The sequence below is a fragment of the Borostomias antarcticus genome (genome assembly GCF_949987555.1).
Source record: "Borostomias antarcticus genome assembly, chromosome: 2".
In the NCBI taxonomy this organism is placed as follows: Eukaryota; Metazoa; Chordata; class Actinopteri; order Stomiiformes; family Stomiidae; genus Borostomias; species Borostomias antarcticus.
In genome coordinates this window covers 32369129-32392358 of record NC_140235.1, presented here as the reverse complement: position 1 = coordinate 32392358, position 23230 = coordinate 32369129, and the positions used below count along the sequence as shown (strand labels likewise).

General features: G+C 52.8%; 1 protein-coding gene across 1 annotated transcript in view; it reads left to right on the top strand.

Annotated features, from left to right (window-relative positions):
- The window catches only part of mllt10 (MLLT10 histone lysine methyltransferase DOT1L cofactor), a gene marked incomplete at its 3' end in the record, with an annotated part of 41468 nt that extends 19110 nt beyond the window's left edge, over nt 1-22358 (top strand). The window contains exons 7-18 of the mRNA XM_084454511.1: nt 2321-2416; nt 2864-3173; nt 5123-5905; nt 11128-11276; nt 16793-16910; nt 17874-17955; nt 18934-19127; nt 19582-19728; nt 20570-20607; nt 20708-20952; nt 21597-21681; nt 22224-22358. Of these exons, the coding sequence (XP_084310637.1) occupies nt 2321-2416; nt 2864-3173; nt 5123-5905; nt 11128-11276; nt 16793-16910; nt 17874-17955; nt 18934-19127; nt 19582-19728; nt 20570-20607; nt 20708-20952; nt 21597-21681; nt 22224-22358 (2382 nt within the window). The remainder of the gene's footprint in view (nt 1-2320; nt 2417-2863; nt 3174-5122; nt 5906-11127; nt 11277-16792; nt 16911-17873; nt 17956-18933; nt 19128-19581; nt 19729-20569; nt 20608-20707; nt 20953-21596; nt 21682-22223) is intronic.
- Nucleotides 22359-23230: the final 872 nt, after the last annotated feature.

Genomic DNA, 23230 nt, shown 5'->3' with positions numbered 1-23230 from the left:
CGTTCTAGGAAAGTGTGTGTGTGTGTGTTCAGGAGAGTGTGTGTGTGTTCAGGAGTGCGTGTGTGTGTTCAGGAGAGTGAGTGTGTGTGTTCAGGAGAGTGAGTGTGTGTGTTCAGGAGAGTGAGTGTGTGTGTTCAGGAGAGTGAGTGTGTGTGTTCAGGAGAGTGAGTGTGTGTGTTCAGGAGAGTGCGTGTGTGTGTTCAGGAGAGTGCGTGTGTGTGTTCAGGAGAGTGCGTGTGTGTGTTCAGGAGAGTGCGTGTGTGTGTTCAGGAGAGTGTATGTGTGTTCAGGAGAGTGTGTGTGTGTTCAGGAGAGTGTGTGTGTTCAGGAGAGTGCGTGTGTGTGTTCAGGAGAGTGCGTGTGTATGTGTTCAGGAGAGTCGTGGGGGTGGGGTTAGAAGGTGTGGGGGTGGGGTTAAAGGGTGTGGGGGTGGGGTTAAAGGGTGTGGGGGTGGGGTTAGAGGGGGTGGGGGTGGGGTTAGAGGGTGTGGGGTTAGAAGGCGTGGGGGCGGGGTTAGAAGGTGTGGGGGTGGGGTTAGAAGGTGTGTGGGCGGGGTTAGAGGGCGTGGGGTTAGAGGGTGTGGGGGCGGGGTTAGGAAGTGGACCAGTGGATTGTTAGTTCTGGCTTTGTCAGCTGTTGTTAGTTCACGTTCATTTCATTTATTCCAGATGATCGATTGGCCAGATTCCTGTGTGTGTGAAGGGTAGCTTGTATTTCCCAGGCCCGTCCTCGAGGGGTGTGTGTGCGCATGTGTGTGTGCGCGTGTGTGCGTGCGCGCGTGTGTGTGTGCGCGCGTGTGTGAGAGTGTGTGAGCTGTTACCCGACCCTCCCAGCCTAGCCTCTGTCAATCAACACCTTCGCTCAGGAATGTTAATGAGAAACAACAAGACACACCACACACACACACCACACACACACACACACCCACACCACACACACACCACACATCACACACCCACCCACCCACACACACACACCACACACACACACACCACACACACACACACCACACACACACACCCACATCACACCCACACACCCACCCACACACCACACACCCACCCACACACCCACCCACCCACACACCCACCCACACCCCACCCACACCCCACCCACACCCCACCCACACCCCACCCACACCCCACACACACCACACACACACACACACACACACACACACACACACACACACAGCACACACACACACATCACACACACACTCACACACACACATACACAGTGAGGAGGGGGCGGTTGAGCGGTGGAGAGGAAGTGGGACTGAGTCCCCGTCTCCGGGGCGACCTGGTGGTGTCGGTAGCAGCGCCTGCAGAGGAAGTCTGGCTAAACTGCCCCCCCCTCCAGAACCATCATCCACTTACAGCCTGGGGGAGGGGGGAGGAGGGAAGGAGGGTGATTGGGAGGGGGGCGGGGGGGAAGGAGGGTGATTGGGAGGGGGGCGGGGGGGAGGAGGGTGATTGGATGGGGGCAGGGGGGAGGAGGGTGATTGGGTGGGGGGGGGCTTGAGGGTTGTCATGGCACCGGGCGGCAGGAGCATGTTGAGTCCCATGTCGTCTCTCAGGATCGCTGCATATTTTCACAGCCTCACCCTGAGGCGTGCGTGCGTGTGTGTGCGCGCGTTCGTGTGTGTGGAGGTGTTGAACGGGAGAGTGTGTGTATGAGGGTGTAAATTTGTTGGCACCCTGTCGCCCCATGGCTGGTGAGGGTGCCGTCGGAGCTCAGGGTGTAAATTGAGCTGTGATGGTCCAAGACCAGCGAAATGATTGGAAGGAACCACCTCTGTACCGGCAAGACACACACACACACACACACACACACCTCTGCAAACAGCAGCGCTCTGAATTCCTGCTGTCTTGAATTGCTTTATATGTTTTACCCTCTTTGTGTTGTGAAAGACCTTAAACCCTCAGATATGATTGAGGCCATGAGATAGTGTCTCTCTCTCTATCTCTCTCTCACAGTCTCTCTCTCTCTCTCCCCGTCTCTCTCTGTGTCTCTCTCTCTCTCTGTCTCTCTCTCTCTCTCTCTCTCTCTCACACACACACTTTCTCTCCCTCATTTTCCTATCGCTCCATCTTTTGTGATTTAGAGCATTTCCCTCTCTCTTCTGACCTCCCCTCTCTCTCTCTCTCTCTCTCTCTCTCTCTCTCTCTCTCTCTCTCACACTCTGTCTCTTCCAACCATATGTTTTCTATTTTTCCAGTTTTCTCCTCTATGCAGGAGGTAGAGATTCTTCATTTCCTCCTTTCAGCAACGCTCATACCACCCTTCTCTCTCTCTCTCCCCCCCCCCCTGTCTGCAGAAGCACAAAGAGAGGGACAGACACAAACCCAAACACAAGAAGACCCTGGAGCTGACCCCCTCCCTCGTCCCCTCCCTCCTGGGCTCCTCAGACAAGGTGGGTGCACTTCTCCTCCTCCGCCCCTCCCTCCCTCTCTCTCTCCTCCTCCTCCACTTCTCCCTCCCTCTCTCTCTCTCTCTCTCTCTCTCTCTCTCTCTCTCTCTCTTCTCCTCCTCCCTCCCTCTCTCTCTCCCTCTCTGGGTGAACATTGACTAATGCTGCCCGGCCAGACTGACCTCTCCCCTGCTCCACCTCCACCCCCCTCATTCTCATTTCCTCTCAACCCGTGTCCCCTCTCCTCCCCTCCCCTCCTCTCCTCCCCCCTCCTCCTCTCCTCCCCCCTCTCCCCTCCTCTCCTCTCCTCCCCTCTCATCCCCTCCTCTCCTCCCCCCTCTCCCTCTCCTCTCCTCTCCTCCCCCCTCTCCCCCCTCCTCCCCTCCCCTCTCCTCCCCCTCTCCCCTCTCCTCCTCTCCCCTCTCCACCTCCCCTCCTTCTCTCTCTCAGAGTTTTGGTGGGGGTGGCGGGGGGGTCGTCTCCATGCCCTCCGCCTCTCAGAAGCGTCTGGACGACAGCGCCGCCCGCTTCACCAACGCCAACTTCCAGGAGGTGCCCGTCTCCCTGTCCGCCGGCCCCACCCCCGGCCCCGCCCCCGTCGGCGAGGGGAAGCCCGGCTCGGAGCCCAAGAACAAGAAGGCCGCCGGCCACGCGGTCGGCCAGAGGGGGCGCAAGTCCCTCCCCTTGGGGAAGCCCCACCCCGCCGCCGTGGTCACCATGGCTACCGCCGCATCCTCCTCCACCGGGCCCTTTCATCAAGGTCAGACAGTGGGCGGCTCTGTGTGTGTTTGTGTGTGCATGTGCGCGCGTGTGTGTGTATGTGCGCGCGTGTGTGTGTGTGCGCGCGTGTGTGCGTGTGTTGTGACAGTTGGATGTTGTCCAGGAGTCTAGCGTAAGCATGTGTGTGTGTGTGTGTGTGTGTGTGTTAACAGCGTGGTCTCTCTGCCTGGCTCGTTAAAGGGGAACACTGCTGTCATAGCAAGTTTAGCTCCAATGTCGCTTTGTCCCCAATGAAACCGATCCGTACACACCAACATTTAACCGATCCGTGCAGTAGTAAGCTAGCTCCTTTTTCCTCGGTGCGCGCACCTCCTTTATAATGGAGGTCTATGGGCCTCTGCTAAAAACTGATAAACATGCATTTTCAAGGCAGGAAGTGCCAGGAAGCCCCTTACCGGTCTCAGTAGAATGTTGTCTTGTGAAATGAATCGCCATCCCTATGTGTTGATGTAGAAGCAGAAGTTTACAGTGCGAAAGATATGGTGTAGTGCGTTCAGCGAAATAGTTCTGGCTCAAATGGAGCTTTTGTTTCAATATTCGGTTTGAGAATGTGATATATTTCACGACAGCATAATGACACCGGTAAGATCACACCCTGCGCTTCCTGCCTTGAAAATGCATGTTTATCATAGTTTTTAGCAGAGGGGAGGGGGGGGGGTACTGGGAGAGAGGTGCTCATACTCTGGTACCAGTAATCATCTCGGGTCCCAAATACGGGCAAACTGTTACCGAATGTTGTGTCTGGGCCAGCTAAGTTGGCTGTGTGGCTGTTAACACGTAGTCCCTGGTTCAGAGAGAGGCCCAGCAGACCCTGGTTCAGAGAGAGACCCAGCAGACCCTGGTTCAGAGAGAGACCCTGGTTCAGAGAGAGGCCCAGCAGACCCTGGTTCAGAGAGAGACCCTGGTTCAGAGAGAGGCCCAGCAGACCCTGGTTCAGAGAGAGACCCAGCAGACCCTGGTTCAGAGCGAGACCCTGGTTCAGAGAGAGACCCAGCAGACCCTGGTTCAGAGAGAGACCCAGCAGACCCTGGTTCAGAGAGAGGCCCAGCAGACCCTGGTTCAGAGAGAGACCCAGCAGACCCTGGTTCAGAGAGGGACCCAGCAGACCCTGGTTCAGAGAGAGACCCAGCAGACCCTGGTTCAGAGAGAGACCCAGCAGACCCTGGTTCAGAGAGAGGCCCAGCAGACCCTGGTTCAGAGAGAGACCCAGCAGACCCTGGTTCAGAGAGAGACCCAGCAGACCCTGGTTCAGAGAGAGGCCCAGCAGACCCTGGTTCAGAGAGAGACCCAGCAGACCCTGGTTCAGAGAGAGACCCAGCAGACCCTGGTTCAGAGAGAGACCCTGGTTCAGAGAGAGACCCAGCAGACCCTGGTTCAGAGAGAGACCCTGGTTCAGAGAGAGACCCAGCAGACCCTGGTTCAGAGAGAGACCCAGCAGACCCTGGTTCAGAGAGGGGCCCAGCAGACCCAGTCCAGATGTTGAAGGGCGTGGCCTCTGGGGGGAGTTGAGTGTGCATATTTTTTGCTGATTAGGGATGTGGCCGAATAGGGGCGTGGCCTAGGGGCAGGGGTGATGGGCACTGTGTGAGCTGCGGATGGTCTGAGTGTTTGTTTGTAATTATGCGTGCAGCTGATTGGTTCTACTGTGTGTGTGTGTGGGGGGGGGGTATAGTTGTGGGCTGTATTTCAGATGATAATTCTATGGTTTGAAAGTGTTTGGTGCTTATTATGAGGATGTCTCTAGTAAAGAGCATCAAAAGCCCTCTCTCCCTGTCTCTCTCTCTGTCTCCTTCTCTCTCCCTCCCTCCCTCTCTCTCTCTCCCTCTTTCTCTCTCTCTCCCTGTTACTCCCTCTCTCTCTCTCCCTCTCTCTCTCTCTCTCTCTCTCTCCCCCCCCCCCTCTCTCTCTCTCTCTCTCTCTGTCACTCAGGCCTGTTGCTGACCAGCAGCAGTAAGACCACCTTGGCTCCCTCGTCCGACTTCCTGGGCTTCTCTGATCCCTCGCTGCGCGCCGGGGGCGGAGACACCTTCTCTCCTTCCTCCTTCAGCCGCTGCCTGGTGAAGCCGGGCACGGAGGGCGGGGCCTCGGAGGGCATGGGCTCCCTCACCTTCGGCTCGCTGATGTCTCTCCCCGTCAGCTCGGCGCCGTCCGGCGGTGGCGGCGGCGGGAAACTGTACGAGAACTCTCACTCCCACCCGCCCGGCGAGGCGGGGAGCGCGGGCCCCCCCGCTGCTGCCACCGCCGGCTACAAACGCGCCCAGCCCTCCTCCTGCTCCTCCTCCTCCTCCTCCTCGTCCACCGCCTCCTCGACCGCCACCGCCTCCTCCTCGGGGGCGGGGATGGGGGGAGCGGCCGGGGAGGAGGGCGTGAAGGGGAAGAAGAGGAGAGGCAACTGGCGGAACCGCTACGGGCCCTGCTACGTCACCCCCGCTGACGGCAAGGCCTCCGAGGGAGCGGAGCATCCAACCACCCCGCTGGCGCTCCCGTCCTCCTCCTCCGCCGCCGCCGCCTCCTCCTCCCCCTCCGGCTCCTCCCCCTCCCTGTCCTCCACCACGGCCCTCGCTGGCAGGGGTGCGCCTGGCGCCGGGGGGGCAGGGGAGAGGGGGCTGGGCCTGGGCCTGGCGGGGGCCGGCGTCCAGAAGTCCCCCTCCTCCCTCCTCAGGAACGGCAGTCTGCAGGGTCACGGGGTCAGCTCCTCGCCGGCCGGCCCAGGTACTGGCACGCACACACACACACACACACACACACACACACACACACACACACACACACACACACACTGACAGTACCTCTATAGAAGCTACTTAGAGGAAGGGAGCAGGTGGGGTTTTGCAGGGGAGTAGTAGGCTTTTTGTACCATAAGGGTTAGCCAGCGAGGTGTGTGTGTGTGTGTGTGTGTGTGTGTGTGTGTGCGAGAGAAATCACATGAATTTGCCATTCCTCTTTCATCCATTTATACACACATGCACTCTGTCTCTCTCTCTCACACACACACACACAGTCTCTCTCTCACACACACACACACACACACTCTGAAGTGCTCCCTGTCTCTTTTCATCTGTAATCTGTTGCTTGGCAACGGTCTGTAAGCTTTGGAGTTCCCGTCTGCCGATGGAAATGTCTTTTAGCATCCCTCTTTCTTGCTCTCCCTCAAAACCTCTCTCTCTCCCATCCATCCATCCACCCATCCATCCACCCATCCATCCGCTGTAGTTTAATTCACTGGTTCTCCTTCCATTGTCTACCAATTCTCCATACCTCACCTGCCAATGGCATGGCTGTTGGTGTGGGTGTGGGGGTGTGTGTGTGTGGGGGGGGTGTCTGTGTGTGCGTGTTAGTGTCTCTCACTACTGTAAATATTTAGCTGGGGGGTTAATGCAGGGCAGTAATGGGGAGGTTCTTGTCCTTTATCTCATCCCCCCATCCTGTCTCCTGTCCTCCCCGCTGATAGATGGATAGTTAGCCTGATAGATTGTGTTTTGGTGGCTGGAGGTGGGGGTGAGATTTGGGTTGGGTTAATGTTTGATAGTCGGGGGTTGTTCTGGAGTGGGGTGGAGGGGTGTGTGTGTGTGTGTGTGTGTGTGTGTGTGTGTGTGTGAGAGTTAATGTTTGCTGTCAGTTCATGGCTCTAGTCAGCCAGCCAGAGTGGAGACAGAGGTGGTCATGAGTCCTGGAGGGAGTGCAGAGAGTTCTCATTCCCGGTTCTGCCGCAGAACCCTCAGCCAGCTGGTTGTGATTCAGCTCATTCATCGGCCGCAGCAGTATCTCGGTTCCCTCAGCGGAATCAACGTCATCACACCTGTTGTACTGATCTGCGAGCCTCTCGGCTGGGGGGTAGGGGTGTCCCGCTATTAACTGATAGCGGGACAAGCTGCTGTTAGCTGGACATGCTGGTGCTAGCTGGTGATACTGGTTCTAGCTGGTGATACTGGTTCTAGCTGGTGATACTGGTTCTAGCTGGTGATACTGGTTCTAGCTGGTGATACTGGTTCTAGCTGGTGATATTGGTTCTAGCTGGTGATATTGGTGCTAGCTCGTGATATTGGTGCTAGCTGGAGATATGGGTGCTAGCTGGAGATATTGTTGCTAGCTGGTGATATTGGTGCTAGCTGGACATATTGGTGCTAGCAGGTGATATTGGTGCTAGCTGGACATATTGGTGCTAGCTGGACATACTGGTGCTAGCAGGTGATATTGGTGCTAGCTGGACATATTGGTGCTAGCTGGACATACTGGTGCTAGCAGATGATATTGGTGCTAGCTGGACATATTGGTGCTAGCTGGACATACTGGTGCTAGCAGGTGATATTGGTGCTAGCTGGACATACTGGTGCTAGCAGATGATATTGGTGCTAGCTGGACATATTGGTGCTAGCTGGACATACTGGTGCTAGCTGGTGATATTGGTGCTAGCTGGTGATATTGGTGCTAGCTGGTGATATTGGTTCTATGGTGATACTGGTGCTTGCTGGACATACTGGTGCTAGCAGGTGATGTTGGTGCTAGCTGAAGAATAAAACCTTTATAGGTGTGTTAATAAATTGCTTACTAATGTGTAATAATGAATGAATAAACACTTTATAAATGATGAATTAAGTACTTAATAAATGATTTATAGTGTGTACTTATTATAAAGTGTTACCAATTTTGTTTGTTTGAATGAATTAATGTATGAATGAATGATTTCAGGGAACCTTAATTTATGCACTACCGAGGTAGTTACAGTATGCGATCATCACATTAAGCCCCATCCACAGCAAATATGACCAGTCTAAAGATAGCCTATCAGTCCTCATCATTTAAACCAGTCAATCACACAGAGGTAGCCTAGTTATGTACAAAGCAAGACTGCGTAGCCTACTGTAGATATGATGGAATGAATGAAGAAGGAATGTAGGACATTCTATGATTTCAAGGAACCGTAACTGGAACTTATGAGTTTTGACAAGTAGTGGTACAATGACTATGTTACCTACGTTAAAGCAGTTATTAAAGTCACTTTGGATGAAGGCCAAGGCTATGCTGATCATTTACCGACACAAGACACTTGAAAACACTGGAAATGGCTTATCCAATACATAGACATAAACATCTGTTGTTTTTACACTACATATTTACAGGGAAAATTTTAATTACCATGACACACATTGTACAAGGTATTTTGTTATAATAAAAAGTTTCAATCCGTTAAAAACCGTTCTTTTTGTTTAGTAAATTGTTTAATTAATTGATTTAAAACAGTCTCATTTCAGTTTTCTGTTAAATCATTCATATGTCGAAAGCGTGGGCGGACAGTCGTGGGAATAACAGGGTCGCGGTTTTGCCGTGGCTTTGAACTTCAACCTCTGGGGTTAGCTGAACATGCTGGGGTTAGCTGGACATACTGGTGTTAGCTGGACATGCTGGTGTTGGCTGGACATACTGGTGTTAGCTGGACATGCTGGTGTTAGCTGAACATGCTGGGGTTAGCTGAACATGCTGGGGTTAGCTGGACATACTGGGGTTAGCTGGACATACTGGTGTTAGCTGAACATGCTGGGGTTAGCTGAACATGCTGGGGTTAGCTGGACATACTGGTGTTAGCTGGACATACTGGTGTTAGCTGGACATACTGGTGTTAGCTGGACATACTGGTGTTAGCTGGACATGCTGGTGTTAGCTGGACATGCTGGTGTTAGCTGGACATGCTGGTGTTAGCTGGACATGCTGGTGTTAGCTGGATATACTGGTGTTAGCTGGATATACCGGTGTTAGCTGGACATGCTGGTGTTAGCTGGACATACTGGTGTTAGCTGGACATGCTGGTGTAGTGTGTAGTCATTCTCCTCAGTGTAGGTGCTTAACCTTCTCTAAACCCAGCATGGATTTCTAGTAGGAAGGAGAGAGGGCCACTTGACTGGAGAAACCTGCTAATCCAGGTGGAGGGGGGGGCGTCTAGGAGCATTATCGATCAGTCGAATGGATTCCCAATCATACAAGCCCAGACCTGTGTGTCTGGGCTAATTGCGCTGGTTGTGTGTGCGTGCGTGTGTGCGTGTGTGTGTGTGGGAGAGAACTGGAGGGGCCACATTATAACGCATGTTTCTCTAGTGCTATGAGAAATAGTTTGCCCTCCAGGTTTCTGATTGTGTAGGTTAGCAGGAGCCATGGTTTGAGGGGTAGCACCTAGTCTCTCTCTTCCTCCCTCTCTTTCTCTCTCTCTCTCTCTCTCTCCCCCTTCCCTCCCTCTCTCCCTCTCCCAGGCACAAAGCAGTCTTGTTCTAGTGAATGTGCACAGCCCTTAGCCATTGAGCCTTTTGTGGGGAGAGCTCCCCCCTCTCCCGTTCAGAGGTCAGGCGGGGGCAGGGCTGATCCCCGGCCGGGCTGGGGGGGGCGTTGAGGAGCGGGGCTGGGGGGGGTGGAAAAATAATCAATAAAACGGCAGCAACAACAAACAAGAGACAGAGAGGAGGGGGGGTACATGTGGTGGAGGAGTCACATGCATTTGAATGGAGCACCCCCCCCCAGTATGAAAAGGCCTGACTGATGTGATGGAAGAACATGTGAGTCATCAGATTTCTGCCTGTTATTCTGGGTCAATGGCAGGGCTGAGGTACCACCTACCAGCTGTGTGTGTGTGTGTGTGTGTGTGTGTGTGTGTGTGTGTGTGTGTTAGGGAGGAGACGGTATACCATAAAACTGTGAACCAGGGTATAAAATGTCCACGGTATTAGAACCGTGACATTCCCTGTGTTTAAGATATTACGTTTATGGTATTACACAATAATGCGCTGCTGAAACTTCACATTTCAAGTTGCTTGCAACAGTTAATTTTGTCATTTAATATAAGCTTGCTATTAATAAACTGAGCTTAATTACAATAGTGTGTATTTTCCATCATGTGTTGCACTGTAGGGCTCTAGAACTCAGCCTATTCAAACGCCTGTGTCTAGTCGATAAAAATAAAAAAAAGCCTATTATTCGATCCAGGAAGTAGACTGGGTCCTTCTATATCCATTCCAGACTTCCAGTTACTAAAACGGCAGATGAGATGAGAAAAAAAAGATGAGATGCCCCACACTCGCTGTTAGATACAAAATATATGAATCCTTATAAAGAGACTAAAGAGACCTTTTATCATATATAATAATAAATAGGCTATTTTGCATCGAACGCGAGAGTGTAGGCCTAGGCTACCGCATCTCCTCTGTCTTTGATTTTGATCACCGCACTTCAGACAGCAGGTGCGTTCCCATTCCCAATGAGCTTTACAAAATAAAATATTGCAAATGTAATCTCCACCTAAACAAGCCGTTAGTACGTTTACAATATTGTGTGATACAGCCAGGCCTAAATAACCAATGTTGTAGCCTATAGCCTACTAGTTTTAACTCCCATCGCAACATCCATGACCGCAGTGATTTAGCCGACTTTGACATTCTGAATAAATCCACTAGATTAATGAAAGAAAGCATAATGAAAAAGCTTTGATTCTAAAGGCCAATTCAATCCCCCCAAAAATCACAAGACTGCTTGCAATTTCCAATCACTTGCAACATTCTTGTGCAAAAGCGATTTGACGATATTTTAGACGCCTTGCAACAGCGACTCTTTAACACAACGGGGAAACACAACACAAATAGGTCGTTTTTTTTCTCCCACTAAACCTGAGTTAAACAAATAGGTAATTTTTTTCACACTGCACAGGCACGCACACTAAATAAAGCTGTTTTTCTTCAATGTGAAATACTTGTTTTTTTTATGTGTTGGGGAGGTGAAATGCTGTATACCGTCAAATACCGTAAACCATACCGTGTAACTAGATACCGTACCTTACCGTACCGTAATGCAAAGATCCATACCGTCTCATCCCTAGTGTGTGTGTGGTTGATCCATACCGTCTCATCCCTAGTGTGTGTGTGTGGTTGATGTTTAATGATGGTGTTTGTCCTCAGGTGCCTTCTCCAGTAGCGACGGGTCATCAGGGATGGGACCCGTCTCTATGGGCGGAGCCAACTCAGAGTTGCCGCAGCCCGCGCCTTCCTTAGCCCCGCCCACCCCCTTCACCGCCACCGCCCCACTCTCCAGCACGGCCTCCACGCATGTGAGTACACACACACACACAGTTTATCTTTACATTACATCTAATTAAACTAAAATCTCATTCCTCTCTGAGCGAGTGTTGGTGAATCGTTCAAACAGGCAGTCGCCACACCCACACACACACACACACACACACCAGTTACATGCCTTGAAATCCGGAGCCTTTAGACACCAATAGCTATATTTAGATAGATAAAGCCCCATACATTAAGAGTGTGAAACGTGTGTGTTGTGATGTTTGGTTGTGAATGTGATGTCTGCTGTGGGTATGTTCTCTTGTTCCTGGGTGGAACGCTGTGTGGTTCGACTGGTTCCGTGTGTCGGGTGTGGGTGTTCCTGGGTGGAACGCTGTGTGGTTCTGCTGGTTCCGTGTGTCGGGTGTGGGTGTTCCTGGGTGGAACGCTGTGTGGTTCTGCTGGTTCCGTGTGTCGGGGGTGGGTGTTCCTGGGTGGAACGCTGTGTGGTTCTGCTGGTTCCGTGTGTCGGGGGTGGGTGTTCCTGGGTGGAACGCTGTGTGGTTCTGCTGGTTCCGTGTGTCGGGGGTGGGTGTTAATTAATGATACATGATGAGCCGGGGGGTCGTCTCTCCATCCATCAGCGGAGGAGATTAGCAGATCTGTGAATGCAGCCCCTCAGTCTGGGCCTCTGAGGCAGCCAGTTTTTCCCCTAAAGCCGTGCCCCCCACCCCACACACTGACCCCTGACCTCACCCCCCTTCCACCCCCAAAATTAATAAGAGGGTGGCTTCTCTCCGGCCCCCCCCCCCTTTTTTTTCTCTGTCCATTTTCCCATTTTTCTCTTTTCTTTTCTATGCCTGTCCCCTCATCCCTCTTTCTCTTTCTCTCCCAATGTCCCCATTTCTCTCTCTCTCTCTCTCTCTCCCCCCTCTCTCCCCCACTCTGATGTGATGAGATGTGACAGGCACCACAGTGGCACTCTGGGATGAGGGTGTGTGCGTGTGTGTGTGCGTGCGTGCGGGGTTCACACTCCAATTCCTTGACCCCCCCCTTTTCCATCCATATGAGAGGGGAGAAGAGGCCCAGGGAAGCCAGGATATCACGCCTGTTTGCAGCATGTATGGAGGACTTACCGCTGCACCACAATGTACTGTGTGTGTGGGGGGAGGGCATTCTGTCCAGTTTGTTTGGTTAAGGTGTTTGTGTATTTGTTTCTGTACTGTGTGTGTGTGTGTGTGTGTGTGTGTGTGTGTGTGTGTGTGCATGCGTTGTCTGCCTCCGGGGCATCTGGGACAGTCGCAGAGTGAATCAAGGTTCACAGAATTACGCAACTACAGCTGGAGGCCAACAGGCTTTCCGCACTGTGTGTGTTGATTAGGGAAGGAGACCAGGCTTTCCTCTGTCATCTAGGACACTCTCTCTCTCTCCCTCTCTCTTTCCTTCTCTCTCTCTCCTTCCCTCTCTCTCCTTCCCTATCGCTCTCTCTCTCTCTCTCCTTCCCTCTCTCTCTCTCTCTCTCTCACTCCTTTCCTCTCTCTCTCTCCTTCCCTCTCTCTCTCTCTCTCTCTCCTCCCCTCTCTCTCTCTCTCATTCCCTCTCTCTCTCCCTCTCTCCCCCTCTCTCCCCCTCCCTACTGTTATTGGCCAGCAGCCCAGCCTGAGTGTAGAGAGAGAGGGAGAGAGAGAGTCTTTGAATGAAGAATGACTGTGGAGAGGAGAGGAAGTTGTGGGAGGGGTGGGATTATGGTGCAGACAGGCGGGTGTGTGGGGGGGGGGGTCCTTGAATAAGAGCTGAAGTCACAGGGAGAGGAGGGGGGTGGGGGCATCGGTATTCTCTTATTTAACCCTTTATCCTTCTCTCTCTCTCACACTCTCTCTCACTCCCCCTCACTTGCTCTCTCTTTCTCTCTCACCCCCTAACCCCCCCCCAGCTCTCTGGAAAGTTCTAAGCAGTTAAGAGTTATCTAATATCCTTTTTACATTGCCCAAAAAACCTGCCAGACCCCCAACATCTGTGTTTTGTCTTCGGTGTGAAAGGGTCCACTCAGCGCCCAGCCCTGGGTCTGCTGACTCGGGGAATTCCAAGCTCTAGCTCCGATTGGCTGAGATGTAAACCCCAACCCCGGTTAGACACGCAGATTCTCTACATCCATAACTTCTAGAAAAAACCAAAGTGTTATCAAATCTATTCTGGACCGCAATAAACTAATGGGCTGATGGTAGCCTACCAAAATTGATCAGATACTGCATTTTGGGCTGTTTGCTACCAAACGTATCGTAGTCCAGGACTTCCCCGAGCCAGTACTGCGCGCGCCAATGCTCGCTTCTAATATCTGACTCCCCTCTTTCCTGCGTGGTCGTGATGTCACACTTGACGCCGCAGAAAAACACTGGAAAGGCATTCTGGTCCACTGGCAGCGTAAAGGTTACACTGCAAACAGGAAACACCTTGACCTATACCCATTACATGGCCCGCACTGGCCTCCTGACCTTTACCCTCTACCCCCGTCACATGACCTCCTGACCTTTACTCTACCCTTGTCACACGACCTCCTGACCTTTACCTCTACCCCCATCACATGACCTCCTGACCTTTACCCCCGTCACATGACCTCCTGACCTTTACCCCCGTCACATGGCCTCCTGACCTTTACCTCTACCCCCGTCACATTGCCTCTTGACCTTTACCCTCTACCCCCGTCACGTGGCCTCCTGCTGCCTTCCTTTTGTATGGGAAACGTCGGGATTCCCGAGGCCGACGTCAAAATCGTCATCAAATCACCTGAACTTGAGTAGAAATACATCACCTGAACATCACCTGAACTTGTATTATCCTCCATTTCGCCAGTCGTACGCGCAGTGCTGTTTAACGGCTATCAGTGGACAATGCTACAGAATTAATATGCGCAAAATAGCATAGTTCATTGTAGAGGTCGACCGATTATGGGTTTTAGGCCTACATGCCGATGCCAATTTTGAGAGCAAGCAGGGTGGCCACCAGCTGATATATAAGGCCGATATCACGCCGCCGTCCCCCTTCCCCCTTCCCCCCATCTGATAAAATACAATTAATGTTTTTTGTTTTGGTGTTACGGCACTCCCTGCTCCCTCACCTCCACCATTGTCTGCCCTTGTGTGCTGTTCAGTGCGTCTGCCCTCCACAGTGGCCTCTTCCCAGTACTAGCTTACACTCAGTCTCCCCTGGCTCTGATGCTTCCGGGACTTCAGCATGCCAGGGAATTGCGTGCCCAACTCAGACAGCAGCAGAGAGCAGGGCAGGTTCCTGTTTTACACCTGGCTCCCATCACTAATGGTGCGTTCGTTTGTGGTCGGAGGTGGCAAGTCGCAAGTGGCAAAATACCTACCTCCGACCTGTGTGCATTCGAGCTATATACCATTATATCACAGTTACCTAGTTATATCTATATACCATTATATCACAGTTACCTAGTTATATCTATATACCATTATATCACAGTTACCTAGTTATATCTATATACCATTATATCACAGTTACCTAGTTATATCTATATACCATTATATCACAGTTACCTAGTTATATCTAGTGCATTCTAGCAACTGGGGGCTGAGAAACATATCCGAATTTGCGACGAGGAAGTGCGAGTTCATGAGGTGTTTTATTTAATCATTCCTAGTAGCAAGTCGCAATTTGCCACCTCCCAGTTATAAACGAACGCACCATAATCTCCCTACCTGGCAGTCATCACTGATAACCATCCCTACAAGAACCCAGTCTGCACTCAGCGTGATGGGTGAAAAAAGGTTCTAGCTCCACTCCTGTCTGATGGTTTGTCTGATCATAGTAATCTTATTTAGTTGTTAGCTATAACTTGCAACATACGTTATGCACGAAATATTCCTACTTACACTGATGCTAGCTAGCTAGCTAGCCTAGTAGCTAGTTAGCACTATGCTAACGTTAGCGCTATGCTACAGTTAGCGCTATGCTATCGTTAGCTAGCTTGCGCTGGCTTATGTTAGCTAGCAAGACTAGACGAGCTGGCTAGCTAACATTAGACCTGCTTACCCAAGAGTCAGACTAGCTAGTAGTTATGCTGCGTTTCATTTCTCTGGGAAGTGGTGAGGTGCACTAGCTAACGTTAGCTAGCATGATGAGCTGGCTGGCTAGCTAACATTGCATCCAATGTAACGTTACAAGCTTAACTACCAAGACTGCTAACGGTTGCTTGCAAAGACGTACATGTATACATGCTGGCGCTGGCGCTGGCTAGCGGTCCTGTCGGTTCGTTGGTGGCAAGCCGCCAACGGAGGACTGCTAGCAGCGCCAGCGGTGGCCCCGCTGCCTAGCCACTGGTCCCGCCACAGCGGGGCCACCGCGGCTTCTGCCGGGGGACCGCCCAGTTGGTCGTCAGCAGGCCGCTGGCTGCCCAAAGATGATCTGCTAGCTTGGTAATGTCGCATGTTTTAGCTAACTCTAGGTTTGGTTAATATCCAAAATTACAATTCCTGACGTTATTCATCCAAAAATACAAGAATCGATCGAATTACAGAAAGTAAACATTGTATAAAAGTGTCCAAATAAATGTATTGAGCTTCAAAAGGTAGTTTTTAGGCTTACCATTTTCTCTCAGGTGTAATCTGTCCATACAGAGCTTTCGAGAACACGTTCCCACTTTCAACTATTATCACGTTCCCACTTTCAACTATTATCACGTGTTACGATCATTCCACGTGGAAGTGGCACGTGCTAAGATCATTCCGCTGCGGGCAGAAATGTGTGCACTCTGCAGACAATTGTTTTATATCGGCCTCATGAGCACAGAGATCGGCCTATGCCGATTACCTAAAAAGGGAGTTATATCGGCCCAATTAATCGGCCGGCCGATTGATCGGTCGACCTCTAGTTCATTGTCATCAACTGGTATTGCTAACAATGGCTAACTTGGCCAGAACCACGAAGATGGGGAGTGAGGGGGGTTTTGGCGTTTTGTTTCTGGAACACATTCAACTGGGATGTGACGTCGTCTCGGGAGGAAATTCCGGAGCTCCAATACAAAAGGAACGCAGCATCAGAGCGCTCCCTTGGCTGGGTCTCCAATAGACGGCCATTTTGTCATTTGGTTGGATGTGTTTTGTCCCAAATGTCCCTCCCACTCCTCGTCCTCCAACCCCCCTCCACAGTCCTTATTTGGGAAATGCCTTAATTGGATTAACCCCTGTGCATCAAAGACACACGCTCAGCATTACTGGAGACCACTGAGAAGCTTTCAGCAGCAATGTGTTGAGGAGCTAGTTTATACATACGTGAATGTGTGTTTACCTGTGTGTGTGTGTGTGTGTCGGGGGGGGGGGGGATGCAATGGTGATGCTGTGTTCTTTACATGGTTTCACTATCTTCCATTATCCTGTTGTTGTCCTCTTACTTATAAACACCCCTCTCTCTCTCTCTCTCTTCCTCTCTTCCTCTCTCTCCCCCCTCTCTCTCTCCCTCCCTTTTTCTCTCTCTCTTTCTCTCTCTCTCTCCCTCTCTCTCTCCCTCCCTTTCTCTCTCTCCCCCCTCTCTCACTCTCTCCCCCCAGGTGAGTGGGTTACCAGGGTCAGTGTTCAACCTGGCTCCCTCTCACATGTTTGGGAACAGACTGAACCCCAACTCTGCAATGGCTGCTCTCATGGCCCAGTCCGAGGCCTCGCCCGCAGGTAGGCGTGCTTGTGTGTGTGCATACGTGCGTGATAGTGAATGGGTCACGCCCCCCAGGTCCTACAGAGAGGTCAGAGGTCAGCACACTGACATTGGCAGACTCCTCCCACGGCTCGGGTTACAGCTAACGCACGGCTTTGTCCCTCTCTCACACACACACACACACACACACACACAAAGTTCTACAAACGCATGGAGCGTGTAAAGAGCCTCAGAGTCTAACATGCTCATTAGCACACAAACACAGCTCAGTGGTCTGGCTCAGCTAGCTGAGGAGGGGGCGGGGCTAGGGAGCTGACTTCCTGGTGCCGCTCATATGGGCCTGCAGCTATCGGTCCCTGATCCTCCATGACCTCTAGGGTCAGCTATCGGTCCCTGATCCTCCATGACCTCTAGGGTCAACCCCGTACTGAGACCAACGGGTCACATGCGGCTGTGGGTGCGTGTGCGTGCGTGTGTGTTTTGGGTGGGATAGTGTTTGTCTTGTAAACTGGTAGCAGGATGGAAAAGCCGACATGGAAAATGGAAAAACTGAAGAAAAAAAAAAGTGGGGGGAGCTTAGGGCATGGGGGGCTGATGGGTAAAATCAGGATTGACTATCCGTGCTTGTGTGTGCACGTGTGCGTGCGTGTGTGTGCATGTGTAGGTGCATGTGTGATTCATTACTCTGGCCTGGCCGGGGGCCTGAGGGGGAGAGGGGGAGAGAGAGAGGGGGGGAGAGAGAGAGGGAGGGAGAGGGAGGGAGTGAGAGAGGGAGGGAGGGAGAGAGAGAGGAGGGGAGGAGCAGAAAGCCCGTGGTCTAGTCTGTGAATGGAGGAGAAGCGTCGCTCGCAAGGAAAAGATGAGAAAGAATGAATCAGTCGGTCAGTGAGCCGCCAGTCCTGGATGTGTTATTGACGTGTGTGTACGTGTGTGTGCGTGTGTTTGCATGCGTGTGTGCGTGTGTGTGTGCGCGTGTTCAGATCAGGAGGTTGGGGACGGCAGTGGCAGCAGCGTTGGAGCTCAGGGCTTCCCCATACGAGCCTCTCCTAAGACAACCCCACGGTGAGTACACACGCACACACACACACACACACACACACACGCTCTCTGCTTTCTCTCTCTCTCTCCACCCCCACTCTCTCGTGAACGAGCCCTATTTACATTCCATACAAAACCCTCCCTCCCTCCCCCTCTCCTCTCTTCCCCTCTGCCGGCTCCTCGTCTCGCCCTCTCCTCTTCCCTCTCCCCCTCTCCTCTTCCCTCTCCCTCTCTCTCACTCCCTCCCTCTTTCTCTCCTCTGCAGGCGACTCTCTCCCTCATTCAAGCTTCTCTGTCTCTGTGTTATTCCAGTGTTTGATGGTGGAACACGTCTTTGATTTTCTGGTTTATCTTTTTGGAAGGATAGTCTGCCTCTTTTTTAATCTTTTTCTTCTTGATGACGTGTGTGTGGAGAGTTTACCGGGCCGATGTTTGGGTCTTAGAATCACTGCTTTATGGGATGGATAGTCTTAGCTACACAGGTTGGTTGCATTCTTTTGAATGACAGAATATCATGGATATGATGTAACGTTCATGTGAGCTGTGTTCAGCTCAACTTCCTGTTCTTCAGAACAGCAGTTTCTCAGAAGATGGGAAGTTAAACTGTTCATTTCAGATGGCATGCTGAATGGGTTCTAATAGTTTACATATTCATGTTGTAATTAGGAGAATATTAGAGTAGTATATTGCACTCTAATAAAAACAAAGTTATAATACAGGTGCTCGCAAAAAACGTGTGTGTGCGTGCGTGCGTGCGTGCGATAAGGAATTGTAAAAATGCTTTCTCCCTCTGTCTGTTGCTCCTGAACTGTGAAGCTTCTCTCATCTTCATCTGTATTCCTGACATCACCCAGCATGCCTCTGTCTGTCTCATCACACACACACCGTCTCCTTTTCAATGGCGCACACTGTATCAACAAATTGAAGTAGTTTTATAGCCGACAGTGTCCGTTTTCCTTTCCCGGCTCATGTTTGGCCGTTAATCTCTCTCCCTCTGTCCAGGTCTCCCATTGGTGGGCTGTCCAGGTCTCCCATTGGTGGGCTGCAGATCCGGTATGACCCCTCGGGGTCGCTGCCGGGGCCGGGGGGAGCCGGGGACACGCTGCCCCCGGTGGCCACCAGTATAGAGCAGCTGCTAGAGAGGCAGTGGAGCGAGGGCCAGAACTTCCTGCTGCAGCAGGGGGCTCAGGGCGATGGTGAGGACACACACACAAACACGCACACACACACACAGAGCACACACACACAGAGTACATACACACACACACACACACAGAGCACACACACACAGAGCACACACACACACAGAGCATGCACACACACATGCACACACACAGAGCACACACACACACGCATACACACACACGCATACACACACAGAGCACACACAGAGCACACACACACAGAGCACTGTTCTCTCTCTGTTCTTGAGGCTTCATCAGACATCACGTTGGTTGGACTGTTGAACTATGCATATTTAATTACTCTTCTTTGTGCTCTCTCTCTCCCCCCCTCTCTCCCCCTCTCTCCCCCTCTCCCCCTCTTCCTCTCTCTCTCCCCCCTCCCTCCCCCCCCCCTCTCTCTCCCCCCCCCCCCTCTCTCTCTCCCCCCCTCCCTCTCTATCCCCCCCTCCCTCTCTCTCCCCCTCAGTGCTGGGGATGCTGAGGTCTCTTCACCAGCTGCAGGTGGAGAACAGGAGGCTGGAGGAGCAGATCAAGTCTCTCACGGTGAAGAAGGAGCGTCTGCAGCTGCTGAGCGCTCAGCTATCAGTCCCCTTCACCCCTACCCCTGCTACAGGTACACACACACATACACACACACACACACACACTCTATCAGTCCCCTTCACCCCTACCCCTGCTACAGGTACACACACACACACACACACACACACACACACACACTCTATCAGTCCCCTTCACCCCTACCCCTGCTACAGGTACACACACACACACACACACACACACACACACTCTATCAGTCCCCTTCACCCCTACCCCTGCTACAGGTACAAACACACACACACACAGACACTCTATCAGTCCCCTTCACCCCTACCCCTGCTACAGGTACAAACACACACACACACACACTCTATCAGTCCCCTTCACCCCTACCCCTGCTACAGGTACACACACACACACACACTCTATCAGTCCCCTTCACCCCTACCCCTGCTACAGGTACACACACACGCACACACACACACACACACACACTATCAGTCCCCTTCACCCCTACCCCTGCTACAGGTACACACACACACACACACACACTATCAGTCCCCTTCACCCCTACCCCTGCTACAGGTACACACACACGCACACACACACACACACACTATCAGTCCCCTTCACCCCTACCCCTGCTACAGGTACACACACACACACACTATCAGTCCCCTTCACCCCTACCCCTGCTACAGGTACACACACACACACGAGCACACACACACACACACACACACATGGTCGCTCACACACACACGCACGATCCCTCACTCACACACACGCACGGTCCCTCACACTCACACATGCGCATGGTCCCTCACACACACGCACACGTACACACCACAGTGTCTGAGCGCGTGTCTGTGTGTGTGTGTGTGTGTGTGTGTGTGTGTGTGTTTCCGTCCCAGATGTGAAGAGCGACTCGTCCTTACCCACGCCTGCTCAGGTAAGACCCAGAGAGCCGGGGTGAAAGGTCGCGCCCTCTCATGACAGCGGCGGGGTCGTCGGGGCCGAGAGACCACGACTGAACAGCCTCTCTCTCTCAGGATAGCGCTTCCTGCGGCCGTAGCAGCAGCGGCTCCGCCTCCTCCCTGTCCACCCCCCCCTCGGCCTCCCAGAGCCCCCCGCGGGGCCAGCTGAACGGGGCGGGGCTGATGGGGGCCCTAGGGGTGGGCGGCATGGCGGGGGCCCTGAACGGGGTGATCCAGGCCCCCGCCGGCCTGGGACAGACCGCCCCCGGCCCCCACGCCGCTGCGCCCGCCACCAGCGTGGCGCTGCCCGTCAGTAACAGGTGCGTCACAGACGTCCGTCCGTCCGTGTCTGTCTCCCTCCCTCTCTGTCTCTCTCCCTCTCTTGTCTGTCTCTCTGTCTCTCTGTCTCTCTGTCTCTCTGTCTGTCTGTCTCCCTCTCTCTCTGTCTGTCTCCCTCTCTCTGTCTGTCTCCCTCCCTCCCTCTGTCTGTCTGTCTCTCTCTCTCCCTCCCTCCCTCTCTGTCTGTCTCTCTCTCTCTCCCTCCCTCCCTCCCTCTCTGTCTGTCTGTCTCCCTCCCTCCCTCTCCGTCTGTCTGTCTGTCTCCCTCCCTCCCTCTCTGCCTGTCTCTCTCCCTCCCTCCCTCCCTCTCCGTCTGTCTGTCTCCCTCCCTCCCTCTCTGTCTGTCCTCTCTGGAGGAGTCTCAGTAGTTGACCCCTGGTCTTGTGTCCCCTCTGCTGCGTGTTGGACAGTAGCAGCTCAGCATCCTCTAAGGTCAGGTGAGGAGGTCAAGACTGCTGGACTGGGTTTCCTCGGCATTTTAAACACATTATTTTGAAGTAGTTGTTAATGTGTGTGTGCTTTTTTTTGGTGCTGGGCAGGGTTGTCTAACGTGTGTGTGTGTGTGTGTGTGTGTGTGTGTGTGTGTGTGTGTGTGTGTGTGTGTGCGTGTGTGTGCTCTCCTTAGCGCGGCTCGTTTCATCTCTGAACAGCAGAGGCTCCTACTGCACCAGCACCAGTTACAGCAACTACTGTCCTCCCAGCCATCAGCAGTGAGACACACACTCTCACACACACTCACTCTCACACACTCTCACTCACACACACACACACCCTTCTAACCAGGTTTTTGTCTCGCATAAATTCTCGCATTAAATTAGTTCCTCTCCTCCTTTCTCCCCTCTCTCTCCCTCCTCTCTTTCCCTCCCTCTTTCTTTCTCCCTCTCTCTCTTTCCCTCCCTCCCTCCCCTCTCTCTCTCCCCTCTCTCTCTCTCTCTCTCTCCCTCCCTCTCTCTCCCTCTCTCTCCCTCTTCTCCTCTCTCTCTCTCTCTCTCTCCTCCCTCCTCTCTCTCTCTCTCCTCCCTCCCTCTCTCTCTCTCTCTCTCTCTCCCCCTCTCTCTCTCTCTCTCTCTCTCTAGGAGCAGCAGCAGTGTTGTTGTACCAGCTCATGCAGCAGCAGCAGGACCTCCAGCAGCTGCAGTCTCTCTCCTCCTCCCACCTCCATCCCTCCATCCCTCTCTCCTCGGCCCCGCTGCCCCACACCAGCCTGCTGCCCTCCAGCCACGCCCACAGCCACGCCCACGGCCACGCCCAGGGCTCTGTCAGCGCCAACCCCTTCCTGGCGCTGCACACGCACTCGCACCCGGACGTACACGCCGCACACGCAGCGGGACAGAGAGCACGGCTCAGTGAGAAGGCCATCGGGGTGGCAGGACAGGAGAAGACCTGACAGAACACACTCTCTCTCTCTGCTTCTGTTTATCCTCTCTCTCCCTCCCTGTCTCTCTCCCTCTCTCTCTGCTTCTGTTTATCCTCTCTCTCCCTCCCTGTCTCTCTCTCTCTCTCTCCCTCTCTGTCTCTCTCTTTCTCTCTCTCTCTCTCTCTCTCTCTCTTGCTTCTTTTCTCTCACTCTCTCAGGGGTCTCCACCTTCGTATGAATACAGAATAGAGCAGTGCATCGGACACACAAGCTAACACACACACACACACCCACACACACACACACAGACAACAACCCCAAAAACTACAACTCTCAGCAGGCTTCAACAGTAGCGGACGCTGGACAATAATCTGGTGTTAGGAGCGTCTGGTGGCCCTGGCCCCAGATGAGCGTTGAGGGGGTTGGGTTCCCTGTGTGTTACTACTGCCACCTCTGTCTACACACGCTACGTTAGTGACTGGGCATCAGGAAGCAGCTCAGGAGGAATGACCACTCTAAAGTAAGACCTTTTCTGAACACACGTCTTTCCTTCTCCTCCCTGCGAGAGGTCACGAGGTCACCGTATAGAAACGCAAGAGCTTTAACTTTTCCAGACATGGGAAATCTCCTCGGTGAGGGGAGGGAGGCTGTAGGCTCACAGGTTTAACCGTCTCTCTCCTCTGGGCAAGACTCTGGTGCTTCTATAGAGTGCAATGTACAGAACGTGAATGTGGTGAGACGACACTATTCATGATATATTTACATGTCAGAGATGTCCTGTGTAATGTTGCATATTGCTGATGAAGCCCCCTGCTGCACCTAGCTACCTCTCAGATTATACCAGCCTATCAGGACCTAAGGCCATCAGCAATGGCCAATAAGAATCCACAACCATCAGGGCT